Raw genomic sequence first — 17522 nt, forward strand, 5'->3', positions numbered from 1 at the left:
ATACAAGAGAGACAAGATAAAAAAAATTACGGTGATTCTGGGATGAAAAATTGTGCCTAATTGTTCATAAAAGGTATATTAAAGTTTACAAATGATGGTTTGTGGTATAGAGGCGGTACTTCAGCTGCGTTGATCAGTCTATGCACTTTTGCAGTTGGGTGAGCGAGGAATTCTTCTGTTGATTTCTTCCCATGAAGCCAACATGGAAACAATTTTAGTTTAGCTTGCTTTAACTTTAAATGTAACTTTGTTTTTTTTCAACCTTGACCCTATTTTCCCATGTTTTTGTCTTGATTCGTCTATCCACTGTTCCAACAATCACCACTATGGTTTGGTTGAAATAAACCCTTAATTCACCCATTTACATGTGGAGATATGCTGGCTCTATACACGCTAAAAGTCCTGATTATTTACATGGAGTCTGGTGGAAATATGCTGGCTCTATACATGCTAAAAGTCCTGATTATTTACATGGAGTCTGGTGTAGTTTGGTGATGGTGATTTCGGGGCTGTTTCATGTTAAACTAAAAGGATCTTACTCTTTAACTAAAAGGTCTATCTCTGTAGGGATCCATCCCATAATTTTGTCAGACACTTAGAATAATAATCTGAGTCTGTCAGCAGCAACAACAGAACTTTTAGTGACTCTAACTGCTGCTGAACATTAGTCCTGTAGGGTTACATTACAGCTTGGTTCTGGTTTAATACTGGACCAGTTTCAGACTCTGTAACCAGCAGTCCAGATCACGGCTGCCGGTTACAGCGTTCTCGCTCAATACTGGACACATTTCAAAGATTGTTGTTACCATCAGACACTTAGACATACAAATAAAGTTACCCTTTAAGTTTAGGAACTGTAAATTCTTTCTGTCAGCTGCTGTGCACTCTTCTGCTTCTGACAGTAGCGGTGGGGGAAAAAATCAATACAGCATAGAATCGCAATATTTTCCGTGACAATATTGTATCGATACACAAACGCAAAGTATACACAAAGTATCGATCTTTTATCATATACGTGTTGGTCAGTTTGTCTGCTGGACAATCCCATTTTGCAGCAATACAACTGAAGTGAGATGAACAAACAGAGAAATTTATCTTTTTAGATAAAACAGATGTTGACAAAGTTTCCTTTGGGGACATCATTTGAAATTAGAAAAAAGGTAATAAACTGCAATAAACTGCCATATTGCAATATGTTTAAAATCGCAATAATATTGTATCGTGACATAAGTATCGCGATGATATCGTATGGTGAGGCCTCTGGTGATTTCCCCCCCCCCAGATGACAGAAGGCAGAGATGTTTAAAAATAAAATGAGGCATTCGAAAACTGATTTGGATTTCGATTACCATGGCAACGTACCTGTGAACTCCAGAGCACACACCCCTCTGCTGTGGTGTCCCTTCAGCAGCGACAGACACTTCAGAGTCTGGACGTCCCAGACGTGGACGGCCGGGTCTCTGCCAACCTGAACACACAGACAGCCAATTAGAGTCCCTCTCAGGCAGTCTGATGCTAACACGCTGCGCTCTGATTGGCCGGGGGGCGTACCTGAGCGGAGGCCACGTAGTCTTTGAGCGGGTGCACGGTGAGGCTGAGGATGTCGTCGTCGTGGCCGAGATAAAACCTCTGACTGTGCTGCAGGCGGCTGTAGACGACGGCCACGGCCGCCACGTGGTACACCACCTCGCCGCTCTGACTGTAGAACAGGTTGTTACGGCAGTCAAAGCCCCGGTACCTGCAGGAAACAGGAAACAAGACCGCCACAATAAAGGTCACTTCATGCAGAAAAACAGAGCCCTGCAGCAGGAGTATGGAGAACGGTGCCACTTTGTTTTTAGCTCCGATAGTTTTAGAGAAAGATTGGTGTCTGTTTTTACCCGTGAACAAACTGCAGACGAAGTCCCTCCTCCGGAGCTTTCTGACGCTTCAGGGAACCAATCAGTTTCTTCCTGAGCTGAGGAAGGTCCTCCTTATACACCTGCAGAGAGAGAGACAGGAGAGTCAGACAGGCAGGCAGGCAGACAGACAGACAGACAGACAGACAGACAGACAGAGAGACAGACAGATAGACAGACAGACAGAGAGAGAGACAGGCAGACAGACAGATAGACAGACAGACAGAGAGAGAGAGAGACAGGCAGACAGACAGATGGACAGACAGACAGGCAGACAGACAGAGAGAGAGACAGACCTGACGTTCGTAGCTGGTCTGAGCTTCCTGTTCGATGTCCGAGTCGAGCTCCGGGACGTCCGACACGTCTGAGTCTGACTCGCCGCTGTTGGAGTCGGCGTAACCCTCTGAACCAACAGGGAATAATACTTAATTATTATTATACTTAAAAATTATCTAAATAATAAAATAAAAAAACTGAGGAAATGTATCTACATGAAAGTGACACATTGTTTAATAGTTTCCATTTTTCCAACGTTTTTGTCAACTATTAAATACATTTTCAACTATTCTGATAATCCAATTCAATTTTGAGTGATTTTTTATGTAAAAACAGGTAAACTAGTGTGATGTCAGCTTGTTAAATGTGAATATTTTCTAGTTTCTTCTCTCCTCTGGGACAGGAAACTGAATATATTTGAGTTGTGGACAAAACAAGACATTTGAGGACGTCATCTTGGGCTTTTAGGAAACACTGATCCACATTTTAGAGACAGAACAACTCATCCATTCATCCAGAATATAATCCACACATTAATCCACCATGAAGAGAATCGGTGTAATTGCAGCCAGAAGTAGTAACCCTCGGTGTTACCTTGGAGGAGGGGCTCCAGGATGCCGTTCATGACGCCCTCGGGCAGGAAGCGCCACTGGAAGACAGCGTGGTCGGCGCCACCGGTGCTGACGACCCACTGCAGGTCGTTGGACCAGCGGACGTTGGTCACATGGGCAGAGTGGCCGATGTACTTCTTAAACTTGGCTCCTGTTGGAGGAAGAAGACGCAGAGAGTTTACAGAGTAAAAACAAGACGCAGTTTGGTCCGACAGCTGCGAGAAACAACTCTGCTACAGGAACATTTGATCAAATCTGAATCCTTTTGAAACCCTATCCAATCTGTTTGGCTTCAGCTGACAACATTTCACAAGCATTTAAGTTATGAATCGGGATGGGTACCGAAACCAGTTCCTAAAAGATCAAAAGACGATGCAGATTTTGGATAGATACTGATATCTGACTGCTCTAACTTTTCCACCGTTTTAGATACAGATATGGTGATAATAATGGTTCAACATGATGTGAGAAAGAGATGCAAACCGAATACAAAGAGACACAAAATATATGGAGAAATTGCTTTTTTTATAAAACAAAAACGTAACATTTTCTTGAGGAAGGACGCCTAAACCCCCCCCCCCCCCCGCCAAAATGCACACCTACTGTAAGTTTTCCACAAACTGAGGGAAAAACAATGTATGCCGAATCAAAACGTGAATGCTATAGGCTCCAACATTGCTGTTGTGATTGGTTTAAAGAAATGGCAATAAACCCGAGCACGTTTTTCTCCCATCCAGGAATGCTGTGTGGACTAGCCAGACCCTCCTCCGCAGCGCTGTGGAGGAAGGTCTAGACATAACTAACTAATTGTACAGGACAATAACAGTTGTAGACTTCCGACCCGGGTTCCTCTAACTGAAATGAAGTTGAAAAGGTTTGGAGGTTCCCTGTGAGGGTGCAGACCGACCTTTCTTGAGGCAGGGGAAGCGGAAGAGTTTGACGAGGCCGAGGTCGTCCCCGGTCACCAGCGCTGCGCTGCTGTAGTTGGCGTCCACAGAGTTCACGTTGGTGGCGTTGGAGTATTTGGGCCAGATGCCGTTCACCTCCGAGCCGATGACGCCGGTCCACGTCATCCAGTGGATCGCCTTCGCCTCCTCTTTAGGAACCAGCTTCCCGGCTGCAGGACACAGGAAACAGGACACAGGAGTCAGGACACAGAACACAGAACACAGGACACAGGAGTCAGGACACAGGACACAGGAGTCAGGACACAGGACACAGGACACAGGACACAGGACACAGGACACAGGACACAGGGCAAAGGACACAGGACACAGAACACAGAACACAGGACACAGGACACAGGACACAGGACACAGGACACAGGACACAGGACACAGGACACAGGACACAGAACACAAAACACAGGACACAGGACACAGGACACAGGACACAGGACACAGGACACAGGGCAAAGGACACAGAACACAGGACACAGGACACAGGACACAGGACACAGGGCAAAGGACACAGGACACAGGACACAGGGCAAAGGACACAGGACACAGGGCAAAGGACACAGGACACAAAACACAAAACACAAAACACAAAACACAAAACACAGGACACAGGACACAGGACACAGGACACAGGACACAGGACACAAAACACAGGAGTCAGGACACAGGACACAGGAGACAGGAGTTAGGGCAAAGGACACAGGAGACAGGACACAGGACAAAGGACAAAGGACAAAGGACAAGGGGGAAACATAGCAGAAGATAATCCTTTTTAAACCAAAACTGGCAGTGGAAATGTAGCCTTATACAGAGTTAGTCCTTTTTTCACATCGCTTATGAACACTATTACAATTATTATTGGCTTCTTAAGGAACTTGGGACCCTCAGCTGCCGTTACATGTTACATGCCTCTGACTGATTTGGTACCTGGCATCCTGTAAAAGAGGCGCTCTCCGACGCCATCGTTGGTCTGCAGGAAGCGGCTGTCCACCGACCAGTCCAGGTGGGTGATGAAGGACGCCGAACGGCTGCACTCGCCCACCTTCTTGTAGCGCTGGCCGACAGCGTAGACGTCCACCAGCCCATCGTTTGACCCCACCGCCAGGAAGGAACCGTCCGGGGAAAACTTCAGCTCGTGGATTACCTCCTTCCTGTCCTTGATGTGCACCACCTCTGTCATGTCCCTGGAGAAAAACCTTTGTTACCTCAAGTTCCTCAAGTTTGTTCACATTTTTCAGTGTTATAGGAGCTTTCTGCTCTTTCTTTGTACAGGTTAGTTTAGCAGATGTCTAACATTAGACCCTTGAAGTAAAGACCCAGGAAACCAGAGCAGAGTGTATGGCTTTTAGTTATCTTTCCATTTTTTGTAAAAAGACTTAGACCTTCAAAGGGTGGGTTTGGTGATACGAGATTTCAGGCTGTTTCATGTTAAACAAAAATGATCTTCCTCTTTAACTAAAAGGTCTATCTCTGTAGGGATCCATCCCATAATGTTGTCAGACACTTAGAATAATAATCTGAGTCTGTCAGCAGCAACAACAGAACTTTTAGTGACTCTAACTGCTGCTGAACATTAGTCCTGTAGGGTTACATTACAGCTTGGTTCTGGTTTAATACTGGACCAGTTTCACAGATTGTTGTTCCATCAGACACTCAGACACACAAACATGGGAACATAGAGTCCAGGTTGACTACTTTTTAATGATCAGCACTATTGTTTGGCTCGGTATAAATGAGGTCACCTGACGCGCAACACGGTGAAGGATCCGTCCTTCATGCCCAGAGCAAGTTGAGAGCCGTCGTTGTTGAAGGAAACACTGCGGACTGACTCCTCCATGTTACAGCGAGCCAGCAGAGTGTGGTCAGGGAGACTCCACAGCCTGAGAGACAGACAGGCAGGCAGGCAGGCAGACAGATAGACACAGACATATTTTCAGATTGTTAAAGCGTCAAAAAATATCGTCTAAAGTCTAGTACAGTCGTTTATTGGACGTTTTTTTTTTTTAGCTTTTTTCACCGTTTTTGTCGTTTAGTCATAAAAAGTTACTTGAACCGATTAATCGATTATCAAACTAGTAGCCAATTAATATAGTAATGAATTCATCTTAGCAGGTAACAGGTAAGCTTGGACTGACCTGACGGAGCGGTCGTCGCTCCCGGTGACGGCGACCGGTTGTTTGGGGTGCAGGTCGAGCGCCCACAGCTCCCCCTCACTGTGACCCTGCATCAGCAGAACCGGTTTGTCCCGGTCCCGCACCATGACCTCGAAGATCTCACTGTCCTGTGTCCCCGCCAGGATCCGGTCCGCTTTCCAGCAAACACTGCGGATCGACACGCCTGAAACAGAAAACACAAACTGACTGGACGCACACTGGATCAACGGTCAGAGAGGAAAAGTTTAGCTTCACATGTGTTCGCTCCGGTTTGGTTGTGCAGAAGATACAGTCCCTCCAGAAAAACGTGATTATGCGATCGCATAATTCAACGCATAATCAGCCAAAGTCTGCATATTTATGCGGGGGGGGGGCGCACTTTTTCAAATACACCGCACTTTCGCCGCATAAATTGCAGATTTCCGCGCAAAATATGCGGGGCTTGCATGATTTCATAATCCCCGCATTTTCGTTGCAAAAAAGTCACACATATATCTTAGCAGAAAGTTGAAAAATGTTGCGTTTACTTCACACAAGAGCAGCCATTTTCCCCTGTTGCCATTGGGAATGTTATGAAGTGACGTAAATATCATCGAAAAGCTGCAAACCCCGAGATGAAGCCATGATGAAACCGCAGTTTTTTCAAGTTCCCGCAATTTTTGCAAGTTCCCGCAATTTCATCGCATAAAATTGCATAAATATCCCACATATTCCATTGCATTTTTTAAGAAAACGTGACGCGTAATCAAGGATTTTAGCCCAAAACAATCACAAAAAACCTCCGCATTTTCTGGAAGGACTGGAATTACATAACAGTTTTTAGTCTCTTCTTATATGTATATTTTTTATTTAATAGTTCACAACTGTTTGATTCATTCTACGGCTCTACTTGACAGGGCTGGAAGCAAGAGTTGCAAGTGTAGCGGCAAGAATATGATCCCTCACTGGCTTCCCAGCAAATCAACAAAGCTTATTGTTTACTGAATCAAAAAAGCCACAACAATAATAACAGATTGTTAAATTCTGACCTTTGTATCCCGTCTCGGCCTCTCGCAGGTCGATCTTGGTGATGGGTTTGAAGTCGACGTCCCACAGTCTGATGCAGCCGTCTCGTCCTCCTGTGGCGAATCCTTCCTCGCAGGCGTGCATGCTGAAGATCCCGGCCTGAACAACACGTCACAAAGAAACAACAATGTCCCATCAGTCCTGCTGCTTACACCACCCGTCAAGTCTGAAACTGCATTCAGCATCTCTAATCTGAAACTCATATATTATTGTGTTGTTAAAACTGTGACATTAGCAACAGAAAAACACCTGGGATCCAATTTTGTTTCGTGCAATTCTGAATTAATTTCTTATAACTTAACTTATAAGAGACTTTATTTGACCTTCAGACTTTTTTAAACTGTGTATTTTCCTTCTTAATGACTATTTATTTATTATGTTTTATGTCTTTCAACAGGGCTGAACTATTTTAAAAATATGTTCTCATTGCAGGTGACTGTTTCTGTTGGCATAAAATATCTTTGTTGCTGATCAAAATCAAACAATCAGAATCAGAAAAGGTTTTATCGCCACAGTCAACTTACATGGAATTTGCTTTGGTGTTTGGTGCATACATAAATTAACATACTGAACATTAATATGAAATAAACTATAAATACAGAAAGAAATATGTATAAAATAGCAGTTTAGCATAGAAAAAGGAAACACGTGTACCCCGTGTGCAGCCTGTACAGTCCTGATCAGGGTGATTCCTCTCCACACGTAAACGTCTCCGTTCAGAGCTCCGGAGTACGTCAGCTCGTCCTTGGCTGCAGAAACACACAGGATGGTCTGTAGGTCGCCCGTCTTCCCAAAGATCCCTCGCTTCGGAGTCAGAGCGTTCCCACACAGAGTCCAGAACTACGGATACAATTCATTGTTTTTGTGTCATATCAGACATCTTGTGAAGCAAATGTATTTTTATACTTTATATCTTAATCAAGCACTTAAAAAACAAACAACAACTCTTCAGGTAGTGAATGATGAACTTGATTTAAATCTGTCTCACCTTGATGTGTTTGACTCCACAGCTGACCAGACGGCCGGACTGAAACGGATCCCAGGCCACATCAAAGATCTGCAGAACAGAAAGGAATCATCTTTATTTCTGGAGCACATTTCAAAACCAGAGTATCCAAAGTTCCCAGTATCCCCGGAGTTCCCAGAGTCCCTATAGTTCCTAGGGTTCCCAAAGTCTCTAAAGCCCCTAATGTCCTCAGAGTACTTAGAGTTTCCAGAGTCCCTATGGTCCCCAGAGTCCCTATAGTTACCAGAGTCCCTATAGTTCCCAGAGTCCCTATAGTTCCCAGAGTCCCTAGAGTTCCCAGAGTCCCTAGAGTCCCCAGAGTCCATATAGTTTCCAGAGTCCTTATAGTCCCCAGTGTCCCTATAGTTCCCAGAATCTGTATAGTCACCAGAGTCCCTATAGTTTTGAGAGTCCTTATAGTCCCCAGTGTCCCTATAGTTCCTAGAGTCCCTATAGTCACCAGAGTCCCTATAGTTTCCAGAGTCCCTATAGTTCCCAGAGTCCATATAGTCCCTAGAGTTCCCAGAGTCCCTATAGTTCCCAGAGTCCCTACAGTTCCCAAAGTTCCCAGAGTCCCTAGTTTCCAGATGTCTCAGAGGAAACAAAGTTGGATAATTATGAATAATCCAGTACACAGATATCATTAAACTTGTTTTTTTCTTTTTACAAATAAACCAAAAGACTATGAGGACGATCTTGGGCAGAGAATAAGAATATATTTTTTAAATCCTACCCTCTAAACTAAAAAATAAATCAGGTTTGAATTGAAATCTATTACTTTGTTTACAAGATATTTTGTCAATGCTGATCTACAGAGGAAACCATGAAGTGCACCTTTGAATGGACGGAAAAAACAAAACTCAGTGGAGATGCTTTTGACTCTTCCAGCCCGTAAAGAATTCATAATCAGTTTCTGATCGGCTTTGGTTACACTCAAACTCTGAAGCTCTGAAATTTAAAGCGTCAACTGGACTGAAAGCAAAAAAAAACTAAATTAAGATATGGTCTAAAAGAAAAAAACTTAAAAGATATTAAGCATAAACAAAACATCAAAAATGATCTCTGTGCTTTCTGCTTCCCAAAAAAGCAAAGCATTCAGTGAGGGTTGAACGCTGTAACTTGTGTTTCAGCTCCAAACGCCTGCACATAAAGAGTCAGTGTGAATGAACGAAGAGTCGTACTCTGTCTGAGTGTCCTGTTGCCGTGGCGAGGACTCGTCCTCTCCTCCAATCCCAAACACACAGAGTGTTCTTGGCGTCCAGACCGACCGACACCAACCGCTACGAAAACAAACACATGAGAGTTGAGTAAGATCCATTTAGTTTTACTTTGTTTACTGATCCATAGGTAAACAAACACGTAGCTCCGCCAACCACCAACACTATGACCACAGGATTGGACGATGAGATCAGTCGTAGTGACGTAATTCAGTCAGTATGTGAGTGTGTGGTACATTTTTATATATTGGAGTTCCTCAAGGCAGCATCCTGGGGCCTCAAGTATTCCCAAAATTAGAGTTCATATGTGCAACAATTAGTTGCATTATCAATTAATATATTGTTTACTTTCTAGTCCAAACTTTGAAAGTTTTTGAGAAAAAAAGTCTAAATATTTTGAGTTAACAGTCAGTTGGGTGTACAGACAACTATCCCTGGAATACTGTGGTACTGAAGAAAAGTTAAAAACATTAAGAACATGGGGGATGTGACATCATCACAAGGGGGTGTGGCCTGACCTGTCCGTCCGAGTCGAAGGCCAAACAGGCCACTCCGTGTGTGTGGACGTCCCTCAGGATGGACACCGTCTGCATCGCGTACGTGTCCCAGACACAGATGAACGGGTCTTTACCCACCTGACCCGTCGCCACCTGGATCTTATCTGGATGGATCGCCAGACTGTGAGACAGACAGGGAGACAGGCAGGGAGAGAGAGAGACAGACAGACAGACAGACAGGGAGACAGAGGGAGAGAGACAGACAGGGAGACAGGGAGAGAGAGAGAGAGAGAGAGAGAGAGAGAGAGAGAGAGAGAGAGAGAGACAGACAGGGAGAGAGACAGAGAGAGACAGAGCGAGAGACAGACGGGGAGACAGGCAGGGGGAGAGAGAGACAGACAGACAGGGAGACACAGAGAGAGACAGACGGGGAGACAGAGAGAGAGACAGACAGGTAGACAGAGAGAGAGAGACAGATAGACAAAGAGAGAGAGACATGTAGACAGAGCGAGAGAGAGAGAGAGAGAGAGAGAGAGAGAGAGAGAGAGAGAGAGAGAGAGAGATATTAAAAAGAAAATGTTACTTCAGTAAAAGTGTGTAAGTATCATCAGGAAAATGTAGTTAAAGTATTAAAACCTTGTAGAAAGTGTAAAGGATCCAACCAGTTGTGTGTGTAATGGTCTAATCATCTCAGCTGGACTTGTAGCCGTTATATTGTTGACTAGTTTACTTTAGAATCAAACATCAGATTTATAAACTACATGTGATTTGTGTGCTGAAATGTTCATGTGTAAAGTAACTAGTAACTAAAGCTGTAACAGATTAATGTAGTGGAGTAAAAAGTATAATATTTCTCTCTGAAATGTAGCGGAGAAGAAATTGAAAGTGGCATGAAAAGAAATGACTCAAGTAAAGTACAAGTACCTCAACATTTGGACTGAAGTACAGTACTGGAGTAAATCTACTTAGTTACATTCTACCACTGACCACATGTGTGTCCTTGTCAGTTTTAAAAGCTCTGATTTAAAACAAGAGGACAGAATGAACCAGTGGCCTCAGCAGCTTCTTCTCCGGCTGTCAGGTCCTTTCATGCCGTGCGACTCTCACTCCGACCCCCCACTTCCTGCCTCCGTCTCCCTCAGCCAGCGGCGTGTTCGCCTGGTTTGGTGCTGAACCAGGCGAACACGCTGCTGCTGCCAGTTTGTGTTGCGTTCAGGGACAACTCTGTACTCTGAGCTCCAAGCTTTGGGGACATCATTTAATTTATTACTGCACATTAGACAAGTAATTACTGGAATTGTTGGGTCTTTGTAAATTATTATTATGAGTGTGGTCTAGACCTACTCTATCTGTAAAGTGTCCTGAGATAACTCTTTTTATGATTTAATACTATAAATAAAATTGAATTGAAAGTAGAACTTTATTTGTCCCCAAAGGGGCAATTGGGGGCAAAGTTTCTGTAAATATGCCAGTGTTAGCCAGCCGGCTAATTTTTTTAACTGTAGTCCTTAAACCAGAGCAACATTATATTAAAAAAAAGTTAATATATTTTAGATGAAAGTCGGAATATTTTGAAAAAAAAGGTTTACAACTTTGATAAAAAGGTCTACAATTTTGATAAATAGGTCGGAATATTTTGAGATAAAGTTGGTTGGATGTACAGATACTATCACTGGATTACTATGCTATAGAAAACTATACTTTTCTATTTAAAGCTATAAATCATCAGTTAATAATACATAACTTCCACACATAAGCCTGTAGTTTCTTTAATTTTAAGTCAACCTCCATCCCCCTCTCATAATATATATAATAACAAACTAGTACTGTACAAGAAATAAATAGCTAAGTACATATAGATTAAACCAAACACAGTGAAGTCAGAGTCTCTGCAGGAAGGAATGCAGTGGTCTCCAAAGTCTCCAGAATCTGTCGGAATTATGATTGAGGTCATAAGTCAGTTTCTCCAAAGGGAGAAGAGCCGATATCTGTGACAACCACATACCGACCGTTGGGACTTGCGGGGCAGACCCCCTCAGTAAAATACATTTTTTAGCTAGAAATAAAGGAATTATCAACAGATATTTGGTGTCCGTGTCAAAAAGATTTTCCAAAGTATGGTTTAACAGATAAAATGATGAGGATGACAGGTGAAGAAATGTACCCTTGTGTGTTTTACATCTATAACAAAGATTTGAACTGTGGGGAAACATTTTTTGGAGGCGAACAGGTGTAAATTAAGTCCTATGGAAAAACTTAAAATGGTGTTCATGTATAGAAATCAAAGTACATTTTGGGAAGATTCCATTGCAAATCTTGGTCCAATCTGCAGAGCTAAATGTGACCTCCAGATCACGCTCTCACAGCAGCTTCAGTGAGTCATAGGCTGAAGAGTCAGAGTACAGCAGTAGAGAATCAATATTTGAAATCAGCCCCTTGTGTTGCCTTCCTGTCGACCATGCAACTTTTGGTTTTTCTGAGTCAAAATTTTTCAAAAACGTCAAAAAACGTTTTGGTCGTCTTTTTTTCCACACTTTTGTTGCTTTTCCTGATGTTTTTGTCACTTTTTTGACGTTTGTCACTTTCCCGACATTTTCGAAGCTTTTACAACATATTTTGTCACTTTTTCAGATTCCATCGATTTTATTCTGCCCTTTATTTCACATTTGTTGTTTTTTCCCACGTTTTTGAAGCCTTTTCCGACATTTTTGTCACTTTCTTTAACGTTCTTTTATCAGTTTTTTTTTCAAATGCTTTAAAATTTAACTAAACACCCAAATTCAATGAATGTAGTGAACATATTGTGTATTTTACTTGTTAAGAGTTTTGTATGGAACCATGCACATTTTTTTTTTTTTTTTGACAATTTGGTTGAATTTCTGATATAGAAACGTTTTGAAAATGGGTCAAATTTGACCCGAGGACAACAGGAGGGTTAGGAGATTTGGCCGAGACCATAGTCCTTTCCAACTCTGATAGCTCTTAGCGTATCCTGTTCTTCCCAACAAGAGATTCCACAAAGTGGCAAATTTGGAGATATTTGAAAAAGTCCTTACGAGGAATGTCAAAATCCTTTCTAATTTGCTCAAACAGCTTTACAAATTCGGAAATCAATAGGCCTGTGACATCTGGTAGGCCTTTGGAAGCCCACTCCAGCAAACCAATACTCCTGATCTGCACCGGAAGGTCAGGATTCAATGCCAGGGGAACCAAGCAAAGGTAGCAGAGGGAATATTTCAATATTTTCTCACATCCCTCCAGACCTGTAGTGTGTTGTAAATAATTATATTACTGTTTAGAGAGTTCATCTGGTCCATATCATTAATAAAGGGGAGGGATTCAAGTCTTCCAGGATGACATGTGTTTGTCTTTATCACTATAGTAGTGTCTCTGTGTGTGCTTATGTGTTGTTGATGCATTCTAATGTGTGTCTATGCACTTTTACCTGTGTCAACTGTGAATGTTACTTGTGTTATGTTTTTCTCATGCAATCAACCTGCCAGTTGTCACGATCTGGAATAGTGGTTGTTTAATTTTTATTGTCTATGCCTATGTATTTCTTGTTTTATGTGTATTTGTTGTATTGTTGTAGTGTATCTATTGTTTTAAGCCATCAACCTGCTAGGGACTGCAGATGAAAATTAGCTTTTATGGCTAAATCTGGCACATTTGCATGTTGGACTCTGTACTCATGTTGATTAAAGCAGCCATATTATGCTCATTTTCAGGTTCATAATTGTATTTTAAGGTTGTACCAGAATAGGTTTACATGGTTTAATTTTCAAAAAGCACCATCTTTTTGTTGTACTGCACCGCTCTCTCTCACTGCTGCAGATCCTCTTTTCAGCTGGTCTCTGTTTTAGCTACAGAGTGAGACCTCTTTTCTTCTTCTTCTGTACTATCTTTGATTGCACTGCACATGCTCAGTAGCTCAGATGTAGATCATGTCAGCTAGCTAGCTCCATAGACAGTAAAAGAAAGGCTCTTTCTACATCTTCGGTCAGTTACAAGGCAGGATTAGCTGGGAGACTTCTAAATGAGGGCGCACATGGAAGTAGTTCTTTTGTAGATTATGGTGAACTTGTGTGTGTTGTAGCAGTGCTTTGCTATTGAGAACGAGGTAGCATGCTAGCGTTAGCATGCTAGCGTTAGCGTTAGCGTTAGCATGCTAACGCTAACGCTACGAGCTAATGGTTGCGGTTAGCCTGCTCGTTTCGGTTTGTGACGTCACAAGCCGAAACGAGCAGGCTAACCGCAACCATTAGCTCGTAGCGTTAGCTACGTTAGTGCCGATATTGAACAGCTCACCCAGAGACTGAAGGCAGGACACATTCAGAAACCGTATCTCACTCTAAACAGCATGGATGGATTTTTTTCAAAGTTTGTATGTGTGTGGAAGCACCAGAGACACAACATAACACCCCAAAGCCCAGAAAAAGTGATTTTTTCATAATATGGGCACTTTAATGTGCATTGTCACTTTTAAATAAAGAAATCAAAAATAAAAAAATAAAAAAAACATGCCACAGACTCGAGACTAATCCATAAAGAATCCCTCCTCTTTATAAACCAATTTGTCATCATTTTGAGTTGAGCTGACCAATAATAAGATGGGAAGGGATAGGGACCTCCCAGTTCCTTCGGTTTAGTAAGTTTAGAAAACCGAACCCTCTGATGTTTGTTATTCCAAATATATTGAGAAATATAGGAGTTTAGCAACTTAAAAAGCGCTGGGGTCAAGTAGCACGGAAGATTTTGAAATAAGTAGTTTGACTGTGGGAGGATGTTCATTTTGATAGTGATTATTCTCCCGAAGAAGGAAGTCGGCAGGGAGGTCCACTTCTTCAAATCGTTTCTAATTTTTAGAATCAGAGGGGAATAATTAGTCTCAAATAGATTGTTAAAATCAGGAGTGACAAAAATACCCAAATATTTTAGCTATTTATACTTTTTAAAATAATTTTATTTTACATTGAAGTCAATGTAGCAATCTTCAAATCCTCTTCAGGCTTCTTAACTTTTTGAAATGCTACTCCTCCCACATACTTTCACCTACAGATGCCATTCAAACTTTAAACTGTTCACAAAATGTTTGGCTATTACAATTGTATTCAGCTTCATGATATCTTTTACAGTGTTTGTGTTATCACTGTTTAGGTTTGGTGTTTCATTTAGGCTTTTCTCTGTGCTTATAATGGAGTGAGTATTGCATGACTTAGTGGGTGATGACATCACTAGGGTGGGAAGCCTTGGAAAAACATCTTAAAACCTCTATAACTTGCTCTCTCGCCGACAATATTTACTTTTCATACACAACTTATATATCAAATCGTAGCTATTCTTGTCTTTTTTTCAGCCAATGTGATCATTTAAGCAATATGACTTAATATTTTTGAATTATCTGCCTAAAAGCACCAAGACAACCTTTTCTCCTTATCATCCACTGCAATGTTATTTCGCTTAATCCAGTTTTGAGCAAGAAACTCCATTTTTATACTGTGATATTAGAGTACATTTTTTACTTTAGCCATACAACGTGTTGAGACGCTGAAGAGCCTGCAATTCAGTTTAGAATCAGCTTTTACAAAATCTTCCATACAATGGTGGTATTATAACTTCAGCAATCCAGTTCAGCTTTTCAGCATTCACAAGCATTTTGTGCAGGAAATGCATTTTCTAGTAGTTCTAATTATTATCTATTCTTACAGCATGTGGAAACTGAGTGTGTGTGTGTGTGTGTGTGTGTGTGTGTGTGTGTCACCCCCCTCACCTGATGATGTCGTCGTTGTGTCCCAGGTAGAACTTCTGCGTGTGTTCCCGGGTGTTGTAGACCACGCCCACACCGGCCACAAAGTACACCACCTCCTTGCCCGCCGTGTAGTACAGGTTGTTCCGACACTGGTGGCCGCGGTAACCATGGATCCACTCCAGCCTCAGCTGGCAGCGCGGCGCCGTCTTATCCGACATGGCCGCTCCGAAATCAAAACATTAACAATCCACAGAGTCAAAAATATCAACGTCTGGCGGGCCCAGGGCAGGGCTGTAGCATCTGTGTCCCGCTGTCTGACGCTGCTAAGGCTGCTGGGAGCTGGAGTCCATCACTATAGTCTCTTCAACTGAGCAACATCCAACTACACTTCCCATAATTCCAAGCTGCAGCCTCGCCGCTGCTAACGGTTGTTAGCCGAGCATTTTAAACAATCTAAATGGAAAGTCTTAATGTCCCAAAAACTGTCAGATCTGTCCTTTTTACTTTCTTTCACGTTTTGGTTTTCAGTCTAAAACGTCCTAAAATGTGTTCCTGAAGGCGCGGACTGGCCCTTTAATTCTGCAGATGTTACCTTTAAAGAGGACGGAGATTGTTCAGGAAATAAATCTCATTTTGTTTTCAGCATTCACACGAAAAGTCAGCTGTTCGGAGTCAATTAATTCAACTTTATTTAAATATTTCAGAAAAAAAAGTAGAAAGAAAAACTGTTTAAATGTATTAAGAAAAGTTGTAATATTTCTGAGATATTTCAGTGTAGGTGGGGAAACGGGCTCATCAGTTATTAAAGTAAATATCTGAACACAGACAACACAATTAAATCATGTTAGTTGCAGAAAGTTCTCAGAAGTTTTTGCTGTTTCACAGAAACATTAATAACAAAATCCAAACAGATGATCTGAAATCTGATCCATAAAGTCTTTGAATTGTTTCCGGTCTTTTATTTCATCTTTCCTAAACTGTACAGCTTCATACACTGATGTTTTTATGACAGCTCGGCTTTTAATTGTTGCTGTTTTGTGAAAAGTGCTCTATAAATAAAGATTATTATTGTGTTTCTGCACAGCTGTATGTATAATTTGAATTAAAATGTGCTCTGAGCTTCTTTAAATGTGACAGCAGCTACAGGAGCCTGCAGGAACATTTTTAAATAACAGAAACGTTTTGTCGAGCTAACATTAAATGGCCCAAACCGGAACGTTCCCGGAATGTTTTCTGAAGGTTAAAGCAGGAATATGCCGGAACACATGAGAGGAAGGTTTTAGTGTTTAGTGAGAAGGTCACTATACAGAATAAAGCCACATGTCCTGCTGTCACAATATTAAAATGAGAAAGGAAAAAAATAAATCTACGTTCCGTTAACAATATAAGGATAAAATAACGTAATTATAATTACACAAACGAAGCTTCTGGAGGCTGAAATCTGAGGAAATCCCTCCGCCGTCTGTTCGCTGTTTCCAGTTAAAATCCGGAGATTACAGCGCCGATTTACAACCGTCAGTCCGCATCCAGAGGAACCAGCAGACACCGACTGCACCTGCTGCTGGAGGCCGGCGGAGAGGCGCCTAAACCCGGCAGAAACCTGCGGCTGCTCCGCGGCTCACAAATAGCCCGGAAAAAAAACAGAAAAATGATGAAGGAAAGTCGGGATATTAACGGGAATCCCAGGGATCACCGACACCGTCAAAATGGAGGGATCAACACCACCACCTCCTTTTTTGGATTTTCAAAATAAAATACGCTATGGCTGGCATTTCAGTTTAACAGGATAGATCTTTATTGTCATTATTTCACAACAACGAAACACAGTTCAGCAGCTCTCAATGTGGCAGTTTAAATAACAGACCAACAGAAATATAAGATATAAAATAACAAACATAGTAGCAACAACAACATTTAATTAGTAAAATATAAAAAAATATGTAAACAATATAAAAATATGTGATTCATATGTGTATTTTGATGACAGTGTATCTGACTCTGATTCATTTATTTTAAAATGCGTTTTATTTTTGGCCCAGTTTCCGGTCTCCTCCTCTCTGACCACCGCGAGCTTCCCTCCTCTGTTAGAGC

The 17522-nt window shown here is 42.0% G+C and overlaps 2 protein-coding genes across 5 annotated transcripts in view; both read right to left on the bottom strand.

Moving 5' to 3' along the window:
• The window catches only part of eml6 (EMAP like 6), a 46674-nt gene extending 30547 nt beyond the window's left edge, over window positions 1-16127 (bottom strand). For all 4 annotated transcript variants that reach the window (XM_031298528.2, XM_031298527.2, XM_031298526.2 and 1 more), the window contains exons 1-15: window positions 15453-16127; window positions 9704-9863; window positions 9150-9248; window positions 7951-8019; window positions 7617-7802; window positions 6926-7061; window positions 5880-6081; window positions 5487-5624; window positions 4672-4928; window positions 3693-3902; window positions 2769-2936; window positions 2195-2301; window positions 1881-1981; window positions 1552-1738; window positions 1363-1468 (exon numbers count right to left, since the gene is read on the bottom strand). In XM_031298528.2, coding sequence (XP_031154388.1) covers window positions 1363-1468; window positions 1552-1738; window positions 1881-1981; window positions 2195-2301; window positions 2769-2936; window positions 3693-3902; window positions 4672-4928; window positions 5487-5624; window positions 5880-6081; window positions 6926-7061; window positions 7617-7802; window positions 7951-8019; window positions 9150-9248; window positions 9704-9863; window positions 15453-15649 — 2323 coding nt within the window. In that variant the 5' untranslated portion in view covers window positions 15650-16127. The remainder of the gene's footprint in view (window positions 1-1362; window positions 1469-1551; window positions 1739-1880; window positions 1982-2194; window positions 2302-2768; window positions 2937-3692; window positions 3903-4671; window positions 4929-5486; window positions 5625-5879; window positions 6082-6925; window positions 7062-7616; window positions 7803-7950; window positions 8020-9149; window positions 9249-9703; window positions 9864-15452) is intronic.
• The window catches only part of LOC116049189 (receptor-interacting serine/threonine-protein kinase 3-like), a 104363-nt gene that overhangs the window by 48446 nt on the left and 38395 nt on the right, over window positions 1-17522 (bottom strand). The window lies entirely within an intron of this gene.

This window comes from Sander lucioperca, chromosome 4, assembly GCF_008315115.2.
Source record: "Sander lucioperca isolate FBNREF2018 chromosome 4, SLUC_FBN_1.2, whole genome shotgun sequence".
Lineage (NCBI taxonomy): Eukaryota > Metazoa > Chordata > Actinopteri > Perciformes > Percidae > Sander > Sander lucioperca.